Source organism: Mya arenaria, chromosome 2 (assembly GCF_026914265.1).
Source record: "Mya arenaria isolate MELC-2E11 chromosome 2, ASM2691426v1".
NCBI lineage: Eukaryota > Metazoa > Mollusca > Bivalvia > Myida > Myidae > Mya > Mya arenaria.
The window spans coordinates 54,356,198-54,374,193 of record NC_069123.1 but is presented as its reverse complement, the minus strand read 5'-3'; the positions used below and the strand labels follow the sequence as shown (position 1 = coordinate 54,374,193).

At 35.3% G+C, this 17,996-nt stretch overlaps 1 protein-coding gene across 1 annotated transcript; it reads right to left on the bottom strand.

Moving 5' to 3' along the window:
- Positions 1-7,172: 7,172 nt before the first annotated feature.
- On the bottom strand, positions 7,173-15,443 carry LOC128244654 (uncharacterized). The gene is made up of 4 exons (XM_052962681.1): positions 15,352-15,443; positions 10,892-11,277; positions 9,339-9,404; positions 7,173-8,709 (listed from the first exon to the last, which is right to left on the bottom strand). The coding sequence occupies exons 1-4, from the start codon at positions 15,440-15,442 to the stop codon at positions 8,536-8,538; spliced, it is 717 nt and encodes a 238-aa protein (XP_052818641.1). The 5' UTR covers position 15,443; the 3' UTR covers positions 7,173-8,535.
- Positions 15,444-17,996: the final 2,553 nt, after the last annotated feature.

The window sequence follows — 17,996 nt, the reverse complement described above, 5'->3', positions numbered from 1 at the left end:
TGTGTGGTTTATTTTATTTACGAACACTAATAGCTGATTTACTGTGTAAACGTCATTCTGTCTAAACGAAAACGAAATGTATTCTATTCATACAGGTGATGTACATAAACCATTGAACTGTTAGTTCAAGGTCAGAGACGCTATACAAGGATGAAGAATTGTGTGTCACATATGAAAGGAATTTGTATGAAACATGATTTAACGTGGGAGGCTTAATGTCAATGTCATTGAACAAGGTGGAGGATCCCTGCAATTTGTGTTAGTTGGGTATCACCTGCAGTTTTAGAAAACTAGTAATAATTAAGTGACCATACCAAACTAAGTTGATTTGAGCCATGCATTTTCTGCGCATTATGAATTTTATCCGTTTATTCAGAAAGCATGTTGGGACTTCCCTTGTGAAGGTCAAATCAGTGTACATTGTCATTGTTCTATTGCATTGCCTCTTGCGCATTTGGAGTTTTGAACCAATTTTTAATCTCAGTCTTGAATTGCGATATGCAAACTCTGTTCGTAGTGAACATCTTCAAAGACAAAAATGTGTTTTAGATATTTTCTGCATGGTGAAAACTTTCAATTAGTGATACTATTATTTGCGATTTTCAATAGACTGCTTGCAATTATTGGTCGCAGACAATGTTTCACAGAAAGGTTGATAGTTGACAACCTAAATGAGAGCCATGACGTTAACGGTTTAGAAGCAATCAAGTTTTTAGCTCTACTGGCAAAAAAGCAGAAGAGTTTATGCGATGGTGTGGTGTGAGTCTGTGCATGTAAAAACAATTGCTTGTGAACATGATCCAGTCGTCAGTTTCGATTGTATCTTGATGAAATTGTACAGTAGTTGGATATCTATCAGAGCTCGGTTCCTTTCAAAAACCAGCCAGATCCGGCCATGCATAACTAGATTATAGCCCTTGAAAGTATAATCAAGAGCTGTCACAGTATGTGACGATTGCCCACGAATGTAACATTGACCTATAAACAAGGTCAGTACATGAAAAGATAAAGATCAATCAAATACGTATGGCAAGTTATTTTAAATTGCCTTTTTAACATAAAAAATACCACCCATACTTGACAATCTACATTCTTATGTCCTTATAAATTATAATCATCATTCCATTGTGAATAAACACTAAGTGTATCTTTCACCTTAGAGGTAGGGACATGGGTCTTGCACGCACACATTGTCTTGGTATATCAAACACATACAAGTTATGGCAAGTTATTTTAAAATCTGTCCATACAAGAAACAGTTACAGTCCATTGTGAATAGACACCTTAGTGTGACCTTGACCTTAGAGGTAGGGACACAGGTCTTGCACGCGACATATTGTCTTGGTATGTCGAACATATGTGGCAAGTTATTTTTAGAATATGTCCATACAAGAGAAAGTTACAGCCCGGACACGACAACCTATACTTTATGTCCTAATATGAAGCGTTCCATTGTGAATAAACACCAAACTGTGACCTTGACCTTAGAGGTAGGGACACGGGTCATGCACGCGACACATCTTGGTATGTCAATCACATGTGGCAAGTTATTTCAAAATCTGTCCATACATTGGAAAGTTACAGCCCGGACACGACAACCTATACTCTATTTCCTTATATGCAGCATTCCATTGTGTATAAACACTTGGTGTGACCTTGACCTTAGATAGGGACAGGGTCTTGTACGTGACACATGGTCTTGAATTCTGTCCATATAAGGGAAAGTTACAGCCCGGACACAAGTTATTGAGCGGGACTTACGGGCGGACGGTGCGATTTTACTTGAACAGTATTTAGATATCCATTAGAGCTTGTTTCCTTTCCAAAAACTAGCCAGATCCGCCCATGCATGCCTAGATTATGGGCCTTGAAAGTATAAAGAATCAGTGTGTCTGTACACGATTGCTTGTGAACATGATACAGTCTTCAGTTTTGATTGTATCTCGATGAAACTTGTACAGTATCTAGATATCCATTAGAGCTCGGATCCATTTGAAAACCAGCCAGATCCACCCATACATGCCTATATTATTGGTATAATGTACTCATCCTAGAGGGCTCATCCTAGATAGAAATTTTAGGGAGAAGTGAGAACTGGGGAGGGTGCGGGAGGGTGGTTCCCCCTCCTGTAGGTCGGAACAATTTGAGATTTTAATTGTCAAATGGTGGGTTCTGGTGTGTCCTGGACAACTTTTCTATGCATTTAAATAGGTGTTTAAATTGTTTTTAAAATAGTCATACTGGTTGTTTTTAGTTGGAATTAATTTGTTGTATATACCTTTAAAAAAAGTCAAGTTTCAAACATTTTATTACATGCAAACGGTTAACCTATCATGCACACATACATATATATCAGAATTTAAATACATGATACATGATGGCATCTTGTAACTCAGTTACACTCTTGTTTGATGTGTAAGAGGGTGATTCATGAGATGGCCAAGATCAGCACCTATGGCCCCGGCAAGCTGGAGGTGGTACTGAAATTCCTCCTTGGGGAGCTCCCGCTTAGCCAGGTGGTAGGCAGTCTTAAGGAGCTTGGGGTCAAGCTTGTCATCCTTGGACAGTTTGGCCAGTACGATTTTCCTCATGGGTTCCTGGGAACGCAGAACTGTCTCTCCAAGTCGGCCTTGTGCTGATTTGCTGAAAAATATTTTGTTGAAAATACACATATTTCTTTAATAATATTTCACAGTATCTCATCATTTTCAGCTGTCATTTAAAATAATTTGGGCATATATTACAACATGTTTTAAAATATATAAAACCAGACGCCTTTAAATTAATACCACTTTGAATTGATTTATCTGCGGACTAAGCAATGCTTCTATTGTTTTAATAAATACTTACACAAGCCATGTCTCTGATGATTGGTTGTTTTTGCTGGTTGGTCATGTCCAAGGGCGTAGGCGTTGTCCAACTTAGCACATCTACAAACTTCGCAGTGCCATTTTTTTTATCTGCATCTTGTTTGTACCAACTGAAATTATTTTGATAATTTAACTTTTTGAATGATTTCTTATTTGAACTGTCGATCATGTCATCACTATCAATATCGTCAGCTTTACGTTTCAGGCCTGGGGAATCACGCATAAGCCACGTAGAAAGCATGATTACTATTAAACAGAATGCAAAATATCTCATATATAGAATATTGATGTGAACCGATCGAAGAAAAAATAATGGAAACATTTCTGAAATAAAAAAAAACAACAAACCTGGTTCCAACTGTGATTCGCACTTGCCCTTCTCGCTAACTTCGCAGTAATCACACCCAATTAAGTTCATTTGTCATCAGTGCACATCATTTAAACCGCTATTGTCATAAAGTATAAATCCTAATTGGCCCAAATTGACTTTTACAAACATCGGCAAGTGTAAATATTAATCCCTTACAATTTTATTACATCGATGACGTAGCGCATGTACACAAAGTCAATGGTGTAAACACGTGCCTCGATTGAATAAAACAAGCGTTCTCATTGGCCGAAGTCAAAGGAGCATATTTACTAGGTTTAACACGATTGGCTGTTTGTCAATCGAGCTAACAGGCGGAAGGCGGAGTCGCTCTGTTTTGACAAGCATTAGTTCTTAGCGATATCGACTTTTTGATCGTTGAAAGTCGGCGAAGTTGACTTCGCTTTGATCGTAGAAAATAGCGAAGTTGCCGCGGGCAGGGCGACTTAATCGCCTAAGTCGCCTGGTAGGATGAGCCCTTTAAGGAGTTGAAAGTATGAAAAAATGCTTTTTTAAGCTAAGTCTATTTTTAGCCAAGTCTACATGAGCGAAGTCTTTTTAGCCAAATTTACATGTAAGTCACAATTGCTTGTGAATGTTTGTTTAAATTATGCCCCAGGGGTCATTACTGGCCAAGCCCCCGGGTTTACAGGTTTGGTATACTTAAATTGGGAAATGTTAAAAACCTTTTTGTCTGAAGCAGCTATGCAGATACTTGCTATTTTGAACAAGGCTTAATTTAGTGGTCCACTACCATGGTTGTTCAAATTATTCCCCTTGGGTCAAAACTGGCACTGCCCCGGGGTGAACAAGTTTCCTAGAGACTTATTTAAGAAATATTTTCAAAATCTTCCTTGTTTCAAACCACAAGGTCCATATCTTTGATATTTGTTGTGGAGCTTGTTGTGGCACTTATTGAAATAGGTCATGCAGCTTATCTGCTTACAACACTTTCTGCCCTCAGATGCTGAACGTGCAGCATTTTCAGCTTACCCAAACACAAACATATTTGTTGCCTATTACTCATATGTACATGCTCTGGATTGAAAATGACCACAAGAACCAAGCCAGTAGAGCATAGGCCCTCTTGGGCCTCTTGTTTGGTTGTGCAGTTGGTTTTATGTTTTTACGCAGGCACAGAGGTTACATCCGCAACACGTTATTTATATTGTGACCACAACTAAGTAAATTGTGGCTACCACTAAGTAAATTGAGGCCATTACTTAGTAAATTGAGGCCACAAAGTTCTAAGTAACTTGTGGCCTCATCTTAGTAAATTGATTTTTTATTTGCCTGAAACCATTAAGCGCTGACCCTTGATTTTTTATTAAGGCGTCCTTTAGTGGTTTTCTATCAAGATTGTACAATTTATGCCCCTGAGGTTAAAACTAGTCCTTACCTGGGGGTCACAAACGTCCTAGAGACTTGAATAAGGATTTTTTTCAAAATCCTCGTTTTAAGTAATAGATAAGTGAATGAATCTTATTACATTAACCAGTTAGTAACTTACTTATTAAGCAGAATTCGCAGACCATAGCTAGATGACCTGTTAATGTTGTACAGCTAAAAAAAGGTAGTAGATGGCAGTTCTGGGCACTTCCAATCCTGTTTTTAGTCATATGATATTTATATTACCAAAGAAGTAACGTGAATATTAACTAGTTAGCTAGATATTTATTTGGAAAATTAAGTGCTTAACACAAACCAATTTGCGAAAGTTAACAGGTTATCTTAAGGCAGTTACATGCCACCAGAAGTTGCCTCTGGTGGGTTATAATTTCGCAATGTCAATGATTGACAGAAGACCTTCAGCCTTCGTTGTGAGATGCAGTTTGATCTTTTTTTTCTATTTTAGTAACAACCTTGATTTTGATCCTGTGGCCTAAAATGCAAGTTCTACATGAACTATTCCTACATACCAAGTTTGATCACAATACGTCTTTTCTACCCAATGTTATTCAGTACCAACCGTTTTTGCTATTTTTAGTAACAGAGACCTTGGCCATACTGGACCCAAAATGCATTCCAATGAAAAGTATCCATAAACACTTGCTATATACCAAGTTTGGTTGCAATATGTCCCTCACTCAGGTTATTCAGTATCAACAATTTTTCTATTTTCAGTAACAGTAACCTTGATCCTAGGGGCCCCAAACCAATTCCATGAAAACAAGTATCCATACACACTCCTTTACATAAAGTTTGGTCACCATATGTCGAATCTACCCTAAATCAATCAAGGACAATAATTGGCAATAAGTGTTATTATGGAGGTATGTAACCTAATTTTGAAATGGCAGTTACCAACTGTTTGAAGTATTAAGTCATTTGAATAAAGGGTATGGAAATAATTAGCGAAAAATTCAACTTGTCCATAAATTTCAAGCGAAACACAATGTGCCCTACAATTTCGAAAGTCAATTGGTGGCCATAATTTGTATTTAAGATGAAATGGTGTTATGTAACATAATTGCAAGAAGGTCAATTGTGAAGTATTCAGTCAATTGAGTGAAGGGTATAAAATTTCATAGTAAAAATTCCAACTTGTCCTAAAACTTAAACCAGAAACAATGTGCCCTAAAACTTTAACCTAATTTGCTAAGTCAATCAGTAGCCATAATTTAAGGAGTTATGTACCTTCATTGTGTGATGGTCCTGAACAACTGTATGAAGAATGAAGTGATTGGAGTTAAAAGGGAAAATGCCAACTTGCCCTAAGAATAAAACTTTAACCAAGCACTGATGCAGACACAGACACCGAAGCCAGGGTGAGGAGAAGTCTCCTAGTTCTTTTAATAGTCCAGATAAAAGTCCCAGAAGTAAAAAGATCTAAGGATGACTTAATCAAACTCCATAAGATCTGATCAAAAGCACAACAAAGCCAATGCGAACGCTCTTGTTTTTTTCCAGTCAAACCAAGGGCAAACGTTGACAGAGATCAAAACCACAAGATTTTGCCTAAATATAGGTGTAAAGATTGTCTGTGTCGAACAAGGGGCAAACATTAACCAGATCAGAACCACAAGATTTTGCCTTAATATAGGTGTAAAGACTGTCTGTGTCAAACAAGTACAAATGTAAACAGAGATAAAAAAACCCAGGATTTTTTGCTTTACATAGGTGTATCGATTGTATTGAACAAGTGGCAAATGAGGACAGAGATCAAAATCGTAAGATTTTGCCTTCATATATAATGTAGGTGTAAAGATTGTCTGTGTGACAGCATGAGCAGCAAGTTTTGTTTTAATATCTTGAATATTTTTTGAGTTCTGTTTCTTCAGAACGCTACCAAGAATGTCTTTAATTCTTTTGCATTATTTTTTTTACAAAAAACACACATTCTTCAATGATATAACCGGTAATAATTTCTGTATCCCATTCAGCAATATTAGAAATAAATAAGCTGATACCAGGCCTGGAATTTGGTGAACCTAGATTAGAACTAAGTTTGTGGGCTGTGGGTAATTGTATGATCTAAGGTCGAATTGGAACCATGTAGTATATTATTGAAAATGTCGAAGCGCCCTCCTTGTGTGAAAATTCTGACTTATTTTGCTTTTCACATAAATACAAAACAGATATTAAATTCGCATATTTATTGCATAATGCCAGTCTCAGGGTAAAGGTCATATTCTTGCTTCATAGCCATGAACACAAACTCAAGGACAATATAAACCATCACCGATAGTGTACAGGTCTAATTAACCCTGTAAAGGATAATATAAATGCATGTTGGAGTGATAGAAAATGTTTTAACAGTAGGGACATAAGAGGATGAATATCACTTCATAAGTATTTGTCCATGATATTGTGAGTTATGTAAAACTTGTATACAAGATGATTTTACTAGGTAAATCCATCTGTATTTTATGTCCATCAGTTTCTAAACCTAACTCTAACCCTGACATTATGTTTGTAAATAAATTAAAGAAGCATTTGTTGTATGTAACTCATTTATTTATAATACAACTTGGTACATGTTAAGTAGTTCAGATTTTTTTTCTCACTGCCAATATTAACAAGCTGAAATAAAAATTAAATGTTGTCGCTTTAGACAGTGACATACATTTAAAAAAAAAAATTATATGTTTATTTTGTGTTTAGATACATGACATGAATATACTTTTTTAACTATGTTTATTAAGGCGATGTTCAATCAAATAAGTCAATTAAACTGTCTGTTACGTTCTGTTATATCATTAAAGATAAAAAAAATCAACATACCACTCTTGAAAATTATTTAACAAGTTTGTGACAATATGATTTAATTGCAATGCTATTTCAATATGTAATAAATAAATCACAAAGTGCGTTTCTGTGAGTATCACAGTGAACATTTGTCACTAAAACATGTGAATCACAACCTTACTGACTTAAATATATCTATATGCAATAAAGCCATTAAAGGACCTATAGGTCTTTAATTAAGAGTTACACTCCATGAACAGCTGCTCAATACATTGTGAACACAAGAAGCACCAAAATGATAGACATGCTTCTGATTATGAAACATATTATAGGTAACCATTGACAAGGGTCATGTGATGTTAGTTCTTAATTGATATAAGATATGTACTTAGCTTTAGGGCTATTCCATTTAAACATATAAGGCACTTTTAAATTATGCCACCATCCTACAGATGCAAATTTACCCTTGTGGGGTCCAAATAAGCGAAGACACCCACCTTTATACTGTTTAAATAATTGCCTCCCCCCCGGGGTTATATGTTTTACTGGAATAGCCCATAGTCACAGTTGTACATCATAATTAAAATTTTACAGGTTTTGTTTATTGATTTATGTATACAATTGTACTTTCTAGTAGTATGTTAAGTCTCCAGGAAGTATCTTATTCCAGATCCAGAGTATGTCATTTGTAGCACCTCCGATATATACTTTGTCTTGAACAACTATAAAAAAACCCATTACAATCATTAGATTTTTCAAATTTCTTATCACATGAACATTGAACCAGGTTCAACCCAGTGTCCAAAGAATTCTTACAATGAGACTGAGTAAAGACCACCATTAAGCTGAACTAATAACATTCTGAAAATCTAATTAATTAACACCATCATGGGACTAGTAGATATAAATAACAACAAAATGTTTAAGGAAAAGTTTGTAGAAACTGGGATAATGAACACTCTAGTTAAATTATGCAAACACAATAATGTGGAAATCATAAAGAAAGATCAGGACTTGAAGCACTAAAACGGGATGGTAGTCCTCAGATCACACAATGATTCTCATTTCATAGTATAAGGAACACAAGGAAACTTCAACCACCATCAATCTTTATGTTATAAAACAGTTGGCCATCATAAAAGCAAAGAAGAACATGGCAAAGTCCTCTGACGCGGCGGTGACGTATCCCATCACCTGGTTGTAGGAGTGCATGATGCCCGGCTTGATCCCGCACAGCAGCACTAGACCAACCAGCATTGACGACTTATGTGGCAGGGTCACGTTCTGGGGGAAATATGAGAAATTCATTATTCTGTAATTTTTAGAATATAATCAATAATAGCCAAATGAATTTATGGCTTTCAACAAGTACCATGCTCCTAATGTGGCTTCACATCAACTGACAACAAGCTATGTTCACTCCACCACATTTAGCCTTCAGGAATGTTTATAATATGCTGTAACAGGTATGATAATAGACCAAAATCCCAATCCTGAAAATTAAGTTTGAGAATGAGTTTAAGCCCCAAGCAATGTTAAGTGGTTTAGATCCCTGTTAAAATTGATATGAAAGCCATTCCTTTATAATTCAAGGTACTTCAACTTGTATTTTGAATGCAAATTTCAAGCAAAAACACAAACTTAACAAATGTAAGATCTGAAATTGAAAGGTCTCAAAACGGATTTGAGGATAAATCCTGATTTCCTGAACTTTATTTTCCCCTACAATATCTCTGTAGACAATGATTACAAAAACATGTCAGGCACAAGGAATTCATAACTACCCTGGTATGATACTGATAAATTTGTTTAACACATTTGTTTTTTTTAAGGCCACGCTATATTCCTTTTTTTTTGCAGAGTGAGAAAATGCAAAAATATTAAGTAGGTCAATGTAAATGATAATGACTTACATGCAATACTTTATGTTTGAACATGAAGAAAGCGGCTTCCAAACACAGAAATGGCAGAACAACTGACTGAAATAAACAAAAGATAATGGTATATATATACAAGTAAAAGAAAGTATATGGTTTAGAATTTCTTTAAGTGATCTCTTTCTGAGTTTATAGAAACCATGTGTAGTTTTTAATTAATCAGAAACTCATATATTCATTCAATTATACTCTTAGATCATAGGTTCCATAATTTCAATTAGGGATGCAAACGAATATTCGAATATTTGATCAAAGGTTTGGTATTCGAATGTCAAAATCGGTATTCGAATATTCTATGTTTTGTTGTCGAATAAATATAATAATAAACCTTTTGCCTATAGCTCTGTTGTTTTGTTTAAAGTTTGTTAGTTTTGTTTTTACAACCACTGGCCAATACTGCCAGAGGTGTGAATGTGATACTCTAAACACGCGTCATATGTCATTTAGGGACATATTGTTGGGAACCATAAAAATACCCTGTAATTTAACAATAACTGGCTTAATAAAACAAGTGACACACAAAATCAATTATTTTCGGTTAGTTTGAATGCCTTTGCCAATTAAGGAATACACTAGTTCCCGAGTTGGTTTGGTTTTCCATAGTTTTATTTAGTAGAGGTCAATCCCAGAACGAGGCTGCTGGTACTATGGAAATTCCTTATATTGGCGCAGGACGCCATTTGACCACAAGTTTACGTTGTTTACAAATATGAAGACAGAAGAATATAAATAAAAATATTTTGCTTTTCTCTGTTCATTATGTATTACTTTTTGTCTTTCTACAATGAGGAATTTCAGAGACTCATTTGGTGACATTCAGGTTTTGCCGGGCGTATTGGTTACGACAAAGAAGGGCTAAAATGCCACGCTATTACTTAAGTGAATATTATAATAGTTTACTACAACTTTAAAATATGTTTTTTGGTTATCGAATATTCGAATATTCGTTCGAAAGAATTACCGAATATTCGAATATCAATTTTGCCATTCATTTGCATCCCTAATTTCAATACATCATACACTAGTGACACTACTGTATTTCTAAAATTTAAATAATAAGAGTATTATCAACTTCAATGGTATTAATAAAGAAAATATCTCCTTTTTTAATACCTTTTTTATAAGTTCTATTAAAAACAGAATTTCCATAAATAAACTAGAGCTATCACAAAAGTGATCACTACACCCCCACATTGCTTTGACATATTATGATATTATAGCTTGTAGTCTGTCTTCATGTGGTGGTAATTTATGCCACATGATTTCAATGCATGGCTGCTATGGACATCTACCATCAGTAAGGCTCATATAGTAAATCTGAACAAGTTCCAAGGTGAGCAGTGACCTTGGATGTTTTACCTAGGTAGTCTAGGCACTCGACAAACTGCCAAATTATTTCAAAATCCGAAAATTATTTTAAATAAGGGATGGGACACAACAGCGAGACAAATGGAACATCAGGTTGTATTAAGTATTTGCATAATTTAAACAGTTAACATAGGTTTAGTAACTCTATATTATCTTTTTACCTGAAAGTAAAAGATTCCGTATCCAGTAGCCAGTACACGCCTACAGAGATATGCAGTCATTACTGACAAAACTATTCGCAGAAACTCAAAATGTTTTAAAATCATCTTTGCATCAGCACTACTGCGACTAGAGTTAAGAGATTCATTGTTCAAGGTAGAGTTATTGCTCTCTGTAACTGGTCTTTTCAGTGGTGATATTTTCACCATGTTCTTCTGTTCTATTGCCTGATTGTCAGTGGTCCCCACTCTCCTCCTGGTCACGGTAGTGGTCCCGCTTGTTTGAGATGTTCCATCTACTCCGAGTGAACTTCCATGCTCTCCTAGATCAGTCTCTATTGTTGGTTTGTACAGACCAACCGAACGTTTCTCAGAATCCAGAGTTTCTGCTACAATTAAAAAAATACACAACATTTTACAAATTATTGTGGACTTTATACTTTAACTTGCTTGATTTAATAATTGTTCATTGCGTATGAAGATTGGTAAATTAAAAAAAAATCAGTACGATGTCCAGACAGTTGCCATAATGCCAGTTATTCCTACGAATATATCTTACTATTTATATGCCATTTAATATTTGTTATATTGTGGCACTTATCACAGAGCTAGCAGTTTTGGAATAATGGCCAAGGTTAAGTGCTAGCATGCTAAGGCTATGACATTATCTTGCCTTTTTTTTTAATGATGCTCATGATTGCTTCAAAACTTTATCAAGCAGGCAACTATAGCCCGTTTGGGCATTATAGCTTGATTGGTAAAGCTTGCCAGTCTTCAGCAATATTTCAAACAAAAGAAGTTGTGATGTCTTGTTTCCCAAGAAGCAATAAACTGCTTGGTAGATGCAGCAGATGAAACATTCACAAAGCAAACATACGAAGACAAGATGTGTACCTTATGGCACCGCCACTTCATATATATATATGTTAAGACTATTACGTTACAGTTAAACATCAAATTTCCTCACAATATTTTTATCTATTTCGTAATATGCCGTAAATGTATCTTGTCTGACACATGCACTTTTCATTCAATACATTGAAAGCTCCATCAATATATGGAGGGCAAACAGGGCTAGACACTAAAAATATTTACCCTTCTCCTTTTATTTGAAGAACTATTTCACAATGGTATTTTTCATTACTAAATATTTATAAACTAAAACTTTAAAGATTACTTGAAGTGTCACTTAGATTTGTTTATTTGAGATCATCTTGGAAATTTTGCACGGGAAATGTCTTCACAATACAATATATAGGATGCAAGCATACTTTTCAATGGCCTTGTACAGGTATGTATGTTTTTTGAAAAATAGGCTCAATGTTGTACAGTTCATGAGTTTTGACATACTTAGTTGAACATTTCTTTCCCATCTGTCAAGTTGAGTTTCATTTTAAAAGGTATTTGGACAATATTTATGAGGGTTTTTATAATAATGTTAGGAATTCTAATTAATGTTTTTAAGACATGGGTGAATTAAGGAACCTGTTATATAAAAAGTATTGTTTCATCATAATTCATCTATCATGAGCGCACCAAAACTCATCATTTGTTGCTTTTGATAATTTCCTAACAAGTCCATAGCAAATGTGAGGGATTGCCTTAATGGTACAGGTACTCTTGCAAAAGCCTACTATCATGACACATAAATTGTAACAATACTGAAGAGGCATTACCATTAGACAAAACCTGATGGACCAAACTATCTAAATCTTTAATGTTCGTACTGATGCAACTTTGTTCTATGATAAACTATGTAACCAGCGTTATTGCATACAGATTGTGCTGGAGCGTTAGAAAGAACATTAATTGCATCTATTTTGTCTGAAACAGCTTGACCTTTCAACTGATGAGCATTAATTGATGCTCTGTTTACAACCTGCAATACACAGAGTTTTAACACTTTACACATAATATAAGCCACAGTGTGCCTTCGAACATTAAAGTTATCAAAAAGTCATTATAATATGCCAAATAAATTGAATTTTTCAAAAGGTTTTAATTTCTTCCCAGGCTTCTTGCTTTAAAAGGATTAATATGATCAATAATTACTTTACTCATGTTTCCGTAGCAATAACAGATTTCGTCACAACTTGTTTGGAGTGTATTCATAGTGTCTGTTTAAAAAGGCCCAATTGTTTAAAAATACAAAAATGAAATATCAAACTTTATTTATATTCCATAAAGAGTCTGTGTGAAGATAACAACTAAAATTATAAGATGGTTGGAATATTAATACCTTAACAATGCATGGAATGTCTTAATGTACTTTCACATACATGTGATAATTTCTTGGGTCGATTCCGGGACACCCATCGTAATGTCAACGCACACTAGGGGGGTCCGGGGGCATGCCCCCCCTGAAATTTTTTTAAATGGGGAACGTCTGTGGTGCATTCTATAGCATATCTGGGGCTATTTTAGTCGTTTTTAACGTCGGGAAAATGTACCTATTTTGACTGCCAAGACGTATTTTTTACTTGACATGGTTGTTGTTTTTTTCTGCATTTTCTTGAAAAAATAAAACCACCAGATATTTTCCCAGGCTTTAAATGAAGTGCTAACCAGGAGGATATGCAGTATACTTTCGGTTTCATCAAAACAGGAAATAAACAACTATATGGGCACCTGTTTTCCCGCGCTTTTGAGAACATGCGTTACAAAATATTTATTTTTTCATCACATTTAAAACGTTTGCAATTTATGACACACAATATTTTTCAGACGATAAAGAAGATTTTCCAGTCGATGAGCTTTTTTCCGTTTGGAGATGCATATAATTTTGATAGAGACGTGTCAACAATCGGCTGTATAAAGCGATCACGTGACTAACCATGGTCACGTGATTAAAGCACTCTATATAACCACCTGTAAACCCCATATCGTCAGTTTTATTTCGGCGTAAAAATACACACGATAGTACGGAAAAAAGGTCAAAACACTAAAATTCCTTATGGTCGTATAAGTTGTTAAAAGTATAACGACGTATCGACTTTGAAATTTGAAAGGAATATGGGATGTTTTCCGTGTTTTAATTTTGTTTTTTTTACTCATTTTGTCACTTTCTTTGAACTTACCTTCATGCTCGTTTGTTGGTAAAATGTGTGAAAAATATCAATTCATCAATTAAAAGCTATCATTCATAAGACCAAACAAATCCATATGAAAACAATGAATTTGTATACAAGAACCCTCCCCCACTCGTTAAGCACAACAATAGGCCGATAGATCAATTATCGGGTGATTGACGATGACCTCGACGACACACGTACCAATTAACGGATTAGTGTCAACATGTCCTGTGTTTTACGACCAGTGTCCAGGACAGGCAAAATAGCTGACTTACATTGGTAAAATTAAGATAATCGATTCCGATTCCGAGATTATTTTTTTTTTTCGTTTTTTTTTATGACTTTCCGGGACAAACATGCACCCTCCGTGACAGAGATACGATTTCCGGGACAATCCCGGACGTCCGGGACGTTATCACATGTATGACTTTTATATTGATGACATATATACATGTGTGTGACATCAAATTTGCAGTAGTATTTAAAATGCGCAATACAAGGTCTTACTTTGAATTTAGAGATATAATCAAGAAAGTTTCTGTAGTAATTCCTGAAATGTCATTTAATAATAATAAAAGCAAATGTATGTCTGAAGGCCGGAACCATGCAAACCGGCTCAAATTTGAAGCTCTGTGCTAATATTCTGGCAGTCATGGATTTGAGTGGGCCCCACATTGGATGCACTTGTCCTCAAAGTGTCAGATCTATTCAGATGATTGAGAACGAAATAAAATTACATGATCTTAGTGGTTAGGATTATCTTGTTGAGAAATTTGTGTCAGGGTACATTTCTTCATAACAATATGATTTTAGTCTTATGACTGTTAGTAGCTATTCTCGAGCTGCTAGGTGTTGCTACAAAATCTATTTTTAGCACATGGAAAAACATGACTCCAAAATAGGCATCATATGGGGTACCTCTAAGAAAGGTACCCGGTATCTTAAATAGGTTTGGAAATGATTTTTTATCGTAGGAAATTCCACTTATTTACCTTCAACGAAGTAAATGAAAAAAAGTTAAATTTGATCCCTGTAGTCCAAATAATTGTACGTTGACAGTATATTTTTTATTTTTTTATAAGGCAAATCCTTCATAAGGTTAGGGATTGGAAGAATCCCGTATAACACGTCTATTATTTTAGACTACGATCCCTGAAGCTTGTAAATTTGTTATTTCAAGGCCTATCTTGAAACAGTTTTCAGACCCAGTTGTGTGCTCAGTAATGGTATAAGATATAAAATAAGAGTCAAAATAATTGCTTTTAAAAAAAGCATGTAGCAATGCTGTAAGTGTTAAGACTCATTGCAAATGTCTGACATGTGCTGTGCTTTATTCATAAAATACCTACACCTAAAAGTTACACACATAAACAAAGAAACAAAATTATCTACCATGATTTCCAAGTACTTTGTTCAATCGATTTTCAGATGCTTTTAATATTCTTTGCCTTCTGGCTTCGCGAATCGCATCAATATCGGCCATCTTTTCCGGGTTCTATATCAACAGAATCTTCGAATAAATAAACAAATACTTAAATCAAGATTATCTAGTCAAAAAATATATTTGATTAATCTATGTTCTATATTTAAATATATATTTATCAATCATCATTAGAAAATAATTTTCAAGTTTTTTTTATTATTCGAAACTAGTTATCATTGTTTAACAAGTCTATAATGTAAATTGTCGACTCCAGCGCAGTAATTTCCCCTTAACCGTTATTCCCACAGGCATCTGAATCATTGTTTGTCACTAAAATATTGTTTAAAACCATTTTTGGAACATACAATGAGATAAACAACACATCTGAAGATATTTAGTGTCTTCGATATACAAAAAAGAAATATATATATCAAAGACACTATAAATATCTTCAGATGTGTTGTTTATCTCATTGTATGTTCCAAAAATGGTTTTAAACAATATTTTAGTGACAAACAATGATTCAGATGCCTGTGGTTATTTCAGTCAATTCACCGGGGCAAGGTGCGTTGTTTTGACACATCCCTATGACCACGCACCCCCCTCCCATTTTTTTCTAAAAAATCCCAGGCTTATTAATATTTATGGGGAAACTGTTACTGGTGATAACTAACTTTTTTTATTCTATAACCTTTGTAAAGGGTGACGACCCTGTATTTCCCAATGATTTGCCGAGACGGCCATGTTCAAGAGGCCATAACTTTTATAAAGATTAAAGAATGAAATTTAAAAAAAAAAAAATTGTAAGTTATCACTAGTAACAGTTCCCCCCATCATTATTAATAAGCCTAAGATTTAAAAAAATGGGGGGCGTGGTCATAGGAATGTGTCAAAACAACGCACCCTGCCCCTGTGAGTCAATTATGAATGACGTTAAATATTCATGTATTTAATATGAATATAAATTGTGTTAAGTAATTATAACAGTTCTATATATATTGTTCTACCTTCATGAATAAATAGTGAATAAATTTCTATTTATCAGAGTGTATTACTGAGGTCTACCCGCGCTTACATTGCATCATGGCTTGACCCCGCCGTGACGCAGTTACGACATAAATTGTGTTTTTAAACGCCATACTGACTCATATCAGACAGAAATGACTGATATTCCCATTCAAGTCAATATATTAGCATACTTGAAGAAACAGCGTGAGATACCCGAAATCCGGGTGCGATACCCCATAGTCACAGACTTTGCGAAGATATCGGCATGCCCCGGGTCGGTTCTTTAAGGGTCTTTACTGTAAAGCACCGATAACCGAGATATAAATTTACTGGATTTATCCGCTTCACAAGTTTCCCAGTACTACCATTTTAATGCCGAGCACAGGGCAATGGAGCTACTTGTGCTATATTTAAACGTCGTTTGGTTTGACGCAGCCGGCCGGGTTGAACCCGCGACCTTCAGCAATCGAAGCGGTGCAGTCAATTATTTCAGTACAAAATCGCAATATATTGCACCGATAGAGTTTAAATTACACCAAGTGGGAAGTGACTACTTATTGTAACAGTTTTTAGCTCTACTGGCCAAAGGCCAGAAGAGCTTATGCGATGGTAATGTGTACGTAGTATGTGCATCCGTGCGGTCGTGCGGTCGTGCGTTCGTGCGTTCGTGCGTCTGTAAACAATTGCTTGTGAACACGATACAGTCTTCAGTTTTGATTGTATCTTGATGAAACTTGTACAGTATCTAGGTATCCATTACAGCTCGGTTCCTTTCGAAAACCAGCAAGATCCGCCCATGAATGCCTAGATTATGGGCCATGAAAGTTTTAAAGAAATGCTTTCTATTTTTAGCCAGGTCTGCATGAGCGAATTCTATTTTAGCCAAGTTTACATGTACATGTAAATTCAAGTCTAGAGTAAAGGGAGACAATTTGCAAGTCTAGGATTTTGAGAGACAATTTGCTTCTGCATTTGATTTTGTGAATTACTCTGCCTTCTTGTTGAAAGCCCAAAGGCCATTTTTTAGCTTTAGGTTCTGTAGTTTGCGCATTCATCTTAACAAAATTGGTTATGAATGTTTAAGTTATGCACCTGGTGTCATTACTGGCCACACCCTGGGTTCACAGGTTTGGTAAACATAAATCTGGAAAGGTTTGAAAATCTTTTTTGTGTGTTCGTGCATCCATCTCAGCACAACTGATTTGAATGTTTGTTCAAATTGATCAATGTTGTCCTAGGATGCCCTTGATTTTGACCTTTTGACCAACTTTTTTTAACTTTTAAAACTACAGAAAATTTTACTATGAGTACAGTTTTGAAAGCATTTTTTTGTCAGATGACTTTTACTTGGCACATATTAAAATAGTTCATGCAACTAATCTGCTTACAATACTTTCTGGGCTAAGATGTTGAACGTGCTACGTTTCCAGGTAACCCAAGCACAAAACATAAACTATATATGTCTGTTACCTTTTACCCATACATACATGCTCTGGATTGATGTGACCACAAAAGCCATGCCAGTAGAGCATAGGCCCTTTTGGGCCTCTTGTTTTTATTAACACCGTGATTACAGTGACTCAAAGGATACATACGATATCAGACC